Genomic DNA, 10,957 nt, shown 5'->3' on the forward strand with positions numbered 1-10,957 from the left:
CTCCAGTAAATGGCTAAAGTGAGGTAGGCAAACAGCTTGTGTTGAACAAGAAGCCGAGCTCCACGGTGATCGCAACAATTGCACATTCTGGGTCCCATAATTGTTTCACAAACGGTCAATGTGGCCTACGCTAATAAGTAGCAGATATCGTTTATCGACGGTAATCGAACTGGATTAATCGAACTGGATTGTGCTAACAGAGACCAAAGTGTCCGTGGCCTATGGTGACAGACAACAGGGATCCTTGTTTGAATGCCATAAGGTGCAAACGCCCAAACCGCCTGAGCTACCCGTGCCAGCCACCTGGCATGTGCACAGGCTCTTATCATTGCACATATAGAAGTCTCCTCATAAGACTTTTTGGCCTACCCTCTGGGTAGCCTTGGCAATCGTTCTCATTTTGTAAAGCAAAAATTCTAAAATTTTAGGATTAATTTGCTTTTAAAATAGGTGTGATTCTTTGATTGGCTGCCTTCAAGTGGGAGTTAAGTGCACTAATGGCTTTGAGACGAGTTTGATAGTGAACATTCAAGACATAGGGTCACTCATTTTTATTGGCCTACCCTCTGGGTAGCCATAGCGGTGATTCAGTTGTAGGAAAGCAGAAAATAGGAATTGTTGTAATATTAATTATGATTGGTGGATGGTGAAACTTAAAGAATTTTGATTGGTCTATTGTGGGAGCATTTATTGCACACTTTCTTTGTATTAAGGATTCAAATGATGTAGAGAAGCCGTCTTCATGATTGCATGGATTTTTTGAACTGAGGATAGCGAGCAACGACGGAATTTTGTTTCCATGTAGCTTGCCTTGATTATTTGCTATTAAGGGTCATCCTTTTCACAATGAAATCGCCGTCTTGCAATAAAACCAAGCTGCAGAGAATATTTGGTTGCTTGAAGTCAGCCTTGCAAATGCATCTTGGTCTGTAAAACAGACAGTATCGAAGCCCTTCTATCAAACGTCTTTTTCATAGTCTTCAAGCATAGAGGATGGCTGCAAAGGGATCCACTGAATTTATGGAGACAGACTCTGAGGCTTTTGTCCTTTCTTAGGGCCTTAGCACATGGATGGGGCTAGCATGGGTTTAGGATGGGAATCTTTTTGTCATCATTACTCCCATCCTACACCAAGGGGTCTAGGATGGATTTAGATTGGAAGCAGCCACTTTTTTTGGACCATGGCCTCTAGACCCTGGCAGCCAAAATGGATTCCCCTTTTCTAGGGATTCAAAAACATGGAAGGATGACATGTGTGCTTGTCCCCACAAGGTCCCCACCTCTTAAACACATGAAATGATGCCATGTGTCCGCTTCCTCCTAAACCCATCCGGAGTTCTTTTTTTGTTAGCACATGGTGGGATGGGAATAGGATAGAAATATGCATGGGTCCACTTGGGACCACCTTTTCCCATTCCCATCCTATTTCTTCCCATGTGCTAAGCCCTTTACTTCCCTTGTTCTCATTACCTTTTGTAACGTGTCTTTTGTGCTGGGAAAGCTTGCCCTCAGGTTATACAATCTCCTCACTCCTAGTTCAGGGAAAGCAACCGTTCACTCCTATGGCATTTTCCAATTGCTCGCCCTGTATCTGCTTGTTTAGCTTTTCCTACTTCTTCCTATGGATCGGGAGTCACGCTTTTATTTTCAACTAGCTGCATTCCAGGGATCTTTTTTTAATGTAAGTAGAAGCTGCGCATATATTTCTGCACTTTTTATTGTGAAGGATTTAATTTCTTCTTCTGTCTCCAGTAATAATGTTGTTTCGGTATTGAGGGTGCGCGCCAATTGCGCTCCTCTGCGTGCTGTAGGAAGTGCACGCAGATCTACCTGAAGATTGATGCAGCATCGAGAATGCTGGTACTCATGGAGTTCCATGCTCTGCTGTGCAGCCCATTTCAGATCCGTCTCCCCCCGCCAGAATAATCGATGTCGCCAATTCACTGACAGGAGTTATTTCCGTCTCTTTGTTGAAACAGTGCGGCGCGAGACAGACTTAACGAACAAAAATGAAGAAGAAATCCTTCACAAGAGGTCGGCGGGTCGCGGACCTGAATGAACCCTCTGCTTCCTTGCCAGAACTTGTTCGTATTCTGTGATCTCCTCTTCGTGGACGCACTGCCCGTTGATGCTGCTCTTTCCGTATTCTCTTAATGTGTTTCATCTCCAATCTGGGAGATTCGTTGTGAACCTGATGTAGTTGCTCTCTCAAGTCGGTCCTCTCTCAGAATCAGACCACTTTAGACTCTCGTCGATCTGTTCTTGAGTTGTAGCTTCAGATCCCTTGCTGTGACCAGCTGTTATTGTTATTGGATGTTTGGGTTGTCCGACGCGGATATCTTTCTGTGTGGCCGAATCTGACTGCGGAGTTCACCTCTAACTTATGTCCAAAGAAGAGAATGATGAAGTGAATTCATCAAAGGATGTAAAGATGCTAACAACTTCCTACCATCACCACACAATCCAACCATTGCAAAAGCAATAATCTCATCGAAAGAAAATTTTGTAGAGGAGGGCCAAATTCATTAGCATCTATAAGCATCATTCAATTGTCCAATTGAATACCTCACAGATTTGCCTTTAAGGGAAATTTGCTTTGCAAGTATGGACTTACAAAGTTTTGAATCCAAAGCACCCTACTTTCTTAAAAAAAGACTTTACCGTCAGGTTTTGTTCTCACACAATAACATTGCTCATACCAAATGCTTACATTCACTAATTTGTGAATATCTTACAAGTTCACGAGTTTTATAGGATAGAAGGGGCAAGTGTTGTACCAAGAGGCACAACCGAATGTGGAACTTGTAGATTTTTCCTACTTTTTTATGTGACTACATGCATTAGTAGGGGGGACCCTTTTGAGGGCAACCTTTGTCTGCTACCAGATCACTCGCTATGCACATACGTCCCTTGGGTTGCTGAGATGATCAAGATTGGTAAATTGTTAGTGGCAAATGTGATGGGGACTATTGCAATTGTCATCATTTAAGTTGCAAGGGATGAGGGCATGGGGGATCAAATCATTGTTGTTGCTGATGGACCACACGATGAGGATAGAGCTGCAGTGAGTTTCATTGCCATCTAGATCACATTTCATGTTATAAAAGTGATGCTTACTCCCCTTTCCTAAAATAAACTCAATTTGTTTGTTGCAACTATCATTTGTCAATGAGAGGAAAGTCACTCTTATTCAACTTATACAAAAGTTCAATGAAGAAGGTGTGGTGATGTATGTCTTGAAGAATGTATCATTTTTGAGAGCAAAGGGTACCATTTGTATGTTTGACTTTACTATATTAGCTGAGGACCCTAATGGCTCAACAAAGGGTGACTTGAAGCAAGCTTTCGTCAGCCAAGTTTCACGCTTGGGCTATGGGACAAAGGTACATTGCCTCATTTGGAATTTCAATGTCTTCATTCGCTAGCAAATGCTTATCTAAAAGCTTTTCCATGAATGCAGGTGTTTGGCATTCTATATTTTACAAATATCAATGCTGACTTGATTGAACACGTGTGCAAAGCATGTAGAGGTGCTTGTGTTAGCAGAGACTCCCTCCATCCTTATTGCTTCTCTTGGAGAAGGCTCCAAACTATTGCGCAAGTTCCTTCTCTTACTGCAAATATTGTGCAACGTGGAGGGGAGCAAGTGCTGGTTCACATTGGAGGCCCATATGTGGATACTGTACTTTGTTTGCCTTTCCCCTTTCTCCAATTGTATGAAGAAGATTTGATGATGGTTAGAAGCAAGCTAAGGACTTGTAAACCTAGTGGGAGCTTGATAGTTAATAGCTCTAGGTTTATTATTGCATTTGAGTCAAATTCATGATTTGTTTTTCCTGTCTTGATGAGATGTACATTGCACGCTATCACTAATGGAACTACTTTGAATTGTATTCAATTCAATTCCCAAATATAAAAAATTCTCAAAGGTAAACATGGACGTTAAACAACTTCTTCAACAAAAACAATTAGCTGAGGATTCAAACTTCCTTCTTTGCAACTCAATGAACACAAATGTTCTCATATGCCTTTTATATTTATTTCCCAACTCTTACATATAACCAACTATTGAAAGCCATATTTGAAAACATCATGTGTACGTCAAACACTTGTAGCAGTCCACGACACATGTTCTCTTCAATAAACAAAGGTTTCAACAACAATTGAAAGTGTTAATAACTTTGCTACTATTAATTCTGCAGCCTCTTGTGCATTGGTTGTTGACATCCTTCACCGTGTTCATTCTATGTTTGGAACAACTTTTGCTTTTGATGTGTTAAAACTTTCCACACAAAAAACAATACAATAACAAGAACAATGATAAATACACTTTGTTGTTGAATGAATCAAACAATATATGCACAATCTACCCATTGATACACTTACCGGTTAAATGTACTTACAAAGTATGGTGTGCACAAGATCATTCACTTCTACAAGAACTTGTGAGAATACCCACTAAAGACATATCGTCTATCTTTTTAAGCTCTTCCCCAAAGTTTCAACATTGCACTAAGGCAATTGTGAACAAAATCTACAAGTTGCGCAAAACTATTATGGGCTCTATTGAAACTCCTATAACAACCAATCCACCAATGGAGACACTGACATTCCACAACAATTTAGGTGGACGTAAGAGAAAAAGAAATCAAATTTCCTTGAAAGAGCAATACTTAAAAAAGATATTGGACACTCCAAGATTTCCATGTGTGTGTTGTGGTTCATTGAAATTTCGATCAAAGACAAAAAAGCTTAAGACATACATGGCAGTATTTCTTCAAGCAAATGGAGTAAATGTAGCAACAAACGAATCAACAACTAAAGTCTTGTGTTCGCTTTGCTATAAAGATGTGAAGAATGGAAAAACTCCGTCACTATCTTCAAAGAACATGCAAATGAATCAAAAAACAAAATACACAAGCGATATCAATGACATGGAAGCTATTAGAATACCATTTGCTCAAATTAGGGAGCTAACATATGAGGGTCAATATGGACTGCATGGAAGCGTCATCAATGTATTTGCTGACGTAGACTGGGCCCAATGAGTGTTGCCAAGGTTTTTAATAGAAAATGATACTGTTGGAGTAGCCTTAAAGCGCAAGCTCGCATTCAAACATAACTATATGAGCGGAATCGTATGACCCACTTTTACAATGTTTGCATTGAAAGAGTTGTTAGCAACTCCCCTATATCAAGATAACAATGTTCATATAAACCATCTTTGGAAAGACCATATCAAACTTATCCAACTACAAGACAGAGAACAAGAAAAGAACAACAAAAGCGTGCCAGAACCTACAGACGATGAAGTCATGACTGATACTTTGGTTCATGAAATTTACACAAGCCAACAAGTGGTGGACTTCGAAGGTCAAACTATTGCGATTGTGCCATCCGAAGGTTCTCCTCATTAAGCATTTTTAAAGACAAATTCTGTGAAGAACTTTCTTTTCCTAGACTATTCTTCGGTAGGCCATGAAACTACGATGCTCCAAGACACATATCATATCAAGACATTGCAATGTGGGAGTTAACAAATGTGGATCAACGATTTGCCCTCTCCATAAACAACCTTTTCTTCAAAGTAATGAAAATCTTAGCAAGACAAGTTCTGTCGTTGTCCTGGGTTCGGATGTGTAAAGCACAAACAAAGGGATCAACGGTGCAAGCAAAACGGATGCCAATGCTTGCTAACAATTTTCCAAACAAGTAGTTCTCACAACACAAATGGCTTCCCTTGAAATACTCCTTCAACAAATTCAAATAACAACCTTCATAACAATCATATAAGACTTCAACATCAACTTCAACAACTCAAACTATTGCAAAACAAAGCTCTCAAATTTCCTTACCCTTAAGAATTTCACGCAACTAATAGACCATCCAACAACAATTCATGGATCCACAATTGACCACGTATGCACTAACAACACAAATGATCACAAGTCATACTGTACAAACTTCATTTACTAGTCAGATCACTCGCTTCTTTACACAATATACAATCTAAATTCAAGGCAGGCCTTATGAATGTAATTCATCTTGTTGTCATTGAGACTCTTTCCATTGGCTACCTTCTTTCTTTTAGATTTTGGGCAGGCCTTATGAATTACAAAAGTCTTTCATTTCTTTTACTTGTTTCATTCAAGCATCATGTTTCTTCCTCCCCAATTCACCTCACAGTTCCTTGAGTTTTTCTGGCGATGGTGACGATGAAGAACATATATAGAGACGGCCGCACGGTTCCCTTTCATGCATCGGACGCAACCGCATTGAAATCGTGTAGCCCGATCGTCGTCCGTGGCCCGGAGTTTCTAACAAGCGGAGTTCCGCACTTCGCAGCTCATCTGCGCAGCCAATCAAGCCCTCATTCTCCGATGGCTTCCCCCCGGAGCAGTGGAGCCATGGTGGAGGAATGTTTGCCTTCAGGTACTGCCGTACTTGAGTGTTTTATGCAACAGTCGAAATTGAGAACACCTGGCTAAGAATTTTGTCCGTTTTGACATGGATAAGTTAGTTATAAAAGCGGAGGAGGGCTGTCCTTAGCATCACTACTTCTGGCATTTGACTTTCGTAGGTACGTCAGGGACTGAGCGCTTATGGAAGGAGTACTGCACGGATCCCTCCGATTGGTGGGACAATCGAGAGACCAAAGCAAGTCTGCATTCAGGCTGGGTTAAAGACATGCTTGAGAAAAAGCTTAAAGCATCTACTGGTCAGGTCGAGGAGTGTAGCTTCATGTCTGGGTGGGAAACGGTCAGCGTAGAGGAGGCACTCACGTCTATGGAACGGATGCCCCAGCTGCCTTCAATCGAGAACGTTACACGCATTTTGCATAAGTGCAGAACACAGAAAACTCTAGCGTATACCAAGCGCTTGTATGCCTACATGTGCAAAAGTGGGCTGGAGGATTATAAGTCTCTTGGGAATTACCTTGTCCCAATGTTGGTCCAAGTTGGAAGCATGTGCGATGCTCAGCAGGTTTTTAACAAGTTGGTTGATCGGAATGTGTATTCTTGGACTTCTCTCATCAGGGGTTATACTGAATGCGGGGATTCAAAGTATGGGCTCAACCTCTACCAGAAAATGCAAGAGGATTCTGTACACCCTAACGAGTATACCCTCGTAGCTGTACTGAAGGCTTGTGCTATGCTCAGAGATGCAGAAAGGGGCCAAGAAATACATGCTGAAATTGCCAGAAAAGGGCTAGAAGGAGAACTTGTTGTTGGCAGCGCCTTGGTTGATATGTATGCCAAATGTGGCTTGCTTACAGAAGCACGGGAAGCATTTAACAAGCTGCCAGTTCGAGACATAATCTTGTGGACTGCATTAATTGCAGGATATGCCGAGGAGGGGCTTGGTGAGGAAGCACTGAAAATGTTCGAACAGATGCAAGTGGAGGGTCTCTCTCCAAATGCTGTTACATTTGTTTGCAGCTTGAAAGCTTGTGGCAGCAGCTGCATAGGAGGCATAGGCAAGGGCCGAGAGATACACTGTGAGATTTCCAGAAAAGGTCTAGAAAGAGAGATTGTTGTTGGCAGCACCTTGGTGGATATGTATGCCAAGTGTGGCTCCCTTGCAGAAGCACGAGAAGCATTTGACAAGCTGCCAGTTCAAGATGTAGTCTCTTGGACTGCATTAATTGTAGGGTATGCTGACCAGGGGCTTGGTGAGGAAGCCCTGAACTGTTTTGAGCAGATGCAACTAGAGGGTCTCTCTCCAAATGTTGTCACATTTGTTTGCAGCTTGAAAGCTTGTGGCAGCATAGGAGCCATTGACAAGGGCCGAGAAATACATCCCGAGATAGCCAGAAATGGGCTTGAAAGAGATCTTGTTGTTAGCAACACCTTGGTGGATATGTATGCCAAATGTGGCTCACTTGCAGAAGCACAGGAAGTGTTTGACAAGCTGCCAAATCGAGACATAATTTCATGGACTGCACTAATTGCAGGATATGCTGAGCAGGGACTTGGTGAGGAGGCGCTGAACTGCCTGGAACAGATGCAACAGGAGGGTCTCTTTCCAAATGCTGCCACATTTGTTTGCAGCTTGAAAGCTTGTGGCAGCATAGGAGCCATAGACAAAGGCCGAGAAATACACGCCTACATTTCTAGAAAGGGGCTGGAAAGAGATCTTGTTGTTGGTGGTACCGTGGTGGATATGTATGCCCAATGCGCCTTGCTTCCAGAAGCACAGGAGGCGTTCGACAAGCTAACATTTCGAGATATAGTCTCGTGGACAGCACTCATGGCAGGATACTCCCAGCAAGGAGAGAGTGAAATCGTTTTCCATATGCTTGAGAAAATGAGAGGACAAGGTATAAAGCCAGACAGCATCATATTCTCTAATGTTCTTACTGTATGCAGTCACACAGGTCTTGTGGATAAGGGCCAGAAGTACTTTGAGGCCATGAGCAAAGACTATGGCATCAGTCCAACGATTGAGCACCACATTCGAATAGTTGATCTTCTTGGCCGTGCAGGTCAATTAGATGAGGCAGTAGTGATTGTAAAGAACATGCCTTTCCATCCTAATCTTGTTGTGTGGCAGACGATATTGGGTGCTTGCCAAAAGTGGGGTAATGTAGAGCTTGGAAGACTGGCCTTTGAACATGCAGTGCAATTGGATGAAAAGGCTGCTGCAGCTTACGTGTTGATGTCTAACATCTATGCAGATGCTCACATGCAGGAGGAAGTGAAGAAGGTCGAGGCAGTGTGAGTTAAAACACAAGCATGGCAAAAGCCAGGGCAAAGTTTGCCAATTGGACTGACGATAGTGGGATTGTGTATTTTGTTTCTAGTGATAAATGCAAAATGAGAAGATCTCCCCTAAAAACGAGGAAGCGTCGGTATATCCCAGATTTGCATTGGGTGTCGCAGGACGTTCGTTGATGCAAATAGAGATGGGTTTGTGGGCACTACGTGTTGATGTCTAATATCTATGCAGATGCTCACATGCAGGAGGAAGTGAAGAAGATTGAGGCAGTGAGTAAAAACACAAGCATGGCGAAAGCCAGGACAGAGTTGGTGCCAATTGGACTGAGGATAGTGGAATTGTGTATTTCATTTTTAGTGGGCTATACAGGACATTCCTAAAGCAGCAAAATGAGAGATCTTTCCCTAAAAACGAGGAAGCGTTGGTGTATCAGATTTGCAAATGGCCGTCACAAGATGTTCGTTGATGCAAATAGAGATGGGTTTGTGGGCAAAATAGAAGGCGGCTATCATGTGTGCTCAATAACCAACATGTGTTGTCAGACTCGAATATCATATGGCCACTGCACTGATACCACCTGTCAGGGATGCAAACCGCTTTCATGTCTGCAACGAAGGAGAGTGTGCTTGTAGGGACTGTTGGTGATGTTGGAGAAGTGAAAGGAAAGCATTCTCTTGTTTCGTGTTCAGCTTCATGCTTTTCTTTCACTTCTCCAACCTGGCTCTGATACCAGGTGATGCTATTGCAATTATAGCAGCCAGTATCTATCTTATTTGAAATGTGATGTGTATTCAGAGGAGAACGAAATCGAGTCAGATCATGGTTTCTGCTATGCTGCTAAAACAAAGGTGGTGAGAATCCTGAATCTGCAGTTTTCAGAAACACGTCTGTCTGCTAAGCCAAGTGCCCATTCCAATGCCACTATGCAAGTCCAAAGAAAGGGGATGTGTGCATACTACCTTCATGCAGATAGAAGCCTCTTGATATCTTGAGGTGAGGAAGATGTGCGTGAATCGTATGAGCTTGGCATGGCGGCTGCTTTGTGGATCCATAGGTACGCTTTTTTGATGAGGACATCTTACCCTGTTTGGACCTTGCCCATCCACGTGAAACACAACCTTAGAGTCTATGGGTGTTAATGGGTCGTTGGCATCACTGCAACTTTTATTATTTATTTTTTGGGTTTCTTGATTTTTTTTGAGGTATGTCAATTTATACAACTATGCTTGTGAAACTCTTTTCTTTTTTGAAGAAAAAAGGAATCTAGAAAGTGGGGTTGAATAGCCTTCCACTATGCCATTGTCAGCTTGCGAGTCAAGTTATCATATATTTGAGCATAAAGAATGGCCTCTTTCAAAGACTTAGGGTTGTTTATTTAGACTAACCTTGTAATCCTCCTTGGGCCCTGTTGTGTGTCCATAGGGCCTAAATACAATTGGTTTCACCTACAATTCTTTTTGCCAATGACATTTGCATGTTCTTCAAAGTTAGACTCCTCAAATTTGAATCCTCATGTGAATTGGAAATGTTGAAGTCATAACCATTGGGATCATCAGGGTACAGAATCGGGCAAGCATCCATAACCTTGTTGGTCTAATGGACTGCATGGGTACATATAAACCTTCAATGAAGAACGTCATTGGTTTTTTGCTTTTTGTGTGCCCTTTCTTGAAAAGGTTGGTAGTTTCTATACTCCTTTTTGTTAGAAAAGTGAAGTCTCACACAGAGGGTATCCCGCAGTGGAAGACTGATAGTTAGTCCAGGAATTACACGCGGAATGGAATAGAGTGAAGCTCCATGAAGTGCAATCCAAATTAGGGAAAGATCAGAATCTATTTAAATCTGGTGCATAATCTTCCACTGCAGAAATTTAAATTTAGGTACCTGGTTCTTCTTTTAAATATATGTCTCCAGGAAGAGGGTCCTTCAAGTGTGGCCCAAACTGCATGGGATTGCAGAAATGGCCTACAACCATCAATTAAAGCAGAAAACTAGGTGACAAGCTTTAAGCTTCCTAAATGCAGGACACCCTTAATCCATCATCAATCCACCACTCATCAGAATTATCTGTTGAGCTAGTTGGCCATTTACCCTCAGCTAACTCAATAACTTGTAACACAAAGTGCCTATCCTGATTGTCTCAAATTGAACTGATTATCTCTTGTGAAGAAGAGTAATACGCTGACTTTAGCATGTGAAGAACCAGCCTCCCAAATGTGTGCAATGCATGCAGAATTTG

The 10,957-nt window shown here is 42.0% G+C and overlaps 1 protein-coding gene across 1 annotated transcript; it reads left to right on the forward strand.

The window, feature by feature from the left end:
- Positions 1 to 6,086: 6,086 nt before the first annotated feature.
- On the forward strand, positions 6,087 to 10,110 carry LOC147900868 (putative pentatricopeptide repeat-containing protein At3g01580). Its single transcript, XM_087376327.1, has 3 exons — positions 6,087 to 6,432; positions 6,581 to 9,359; positions 9,452 to 10,110. Exons 1-2 carry the CDS (start codon positions 6,207 to 6,209, stop codon positions 8,719 to 8,721), a joined length of 2,367 nt encoding a protein of 788 aa, XP_087232453.1. The 5' UTR covers positions 6,087 to 6,206; the 3' UTR covers positions 8,722 to 9,359; positions 9,452 to 10,110.
- The last annotated feature ends 847 nt before the right edge of the window (positions 10,111 to 10,957 follow it).

Source organism: Dipteris shenzhenensis, chromosome 6 (genome assembly GCF_047967505.1).
Source record: "Dipteris shenzhenensis isolate YYH24624 ecotype China chromosome 6, Dip_SZ_1.0, whole genome shotgun sequence".
NCBI lineage: Eukaryota > Viridiplantae > Streptophyta > Polypodiopsida > Gleicheniales > Dipteridaceae > Dipteris > Dipteris shenzhenensis.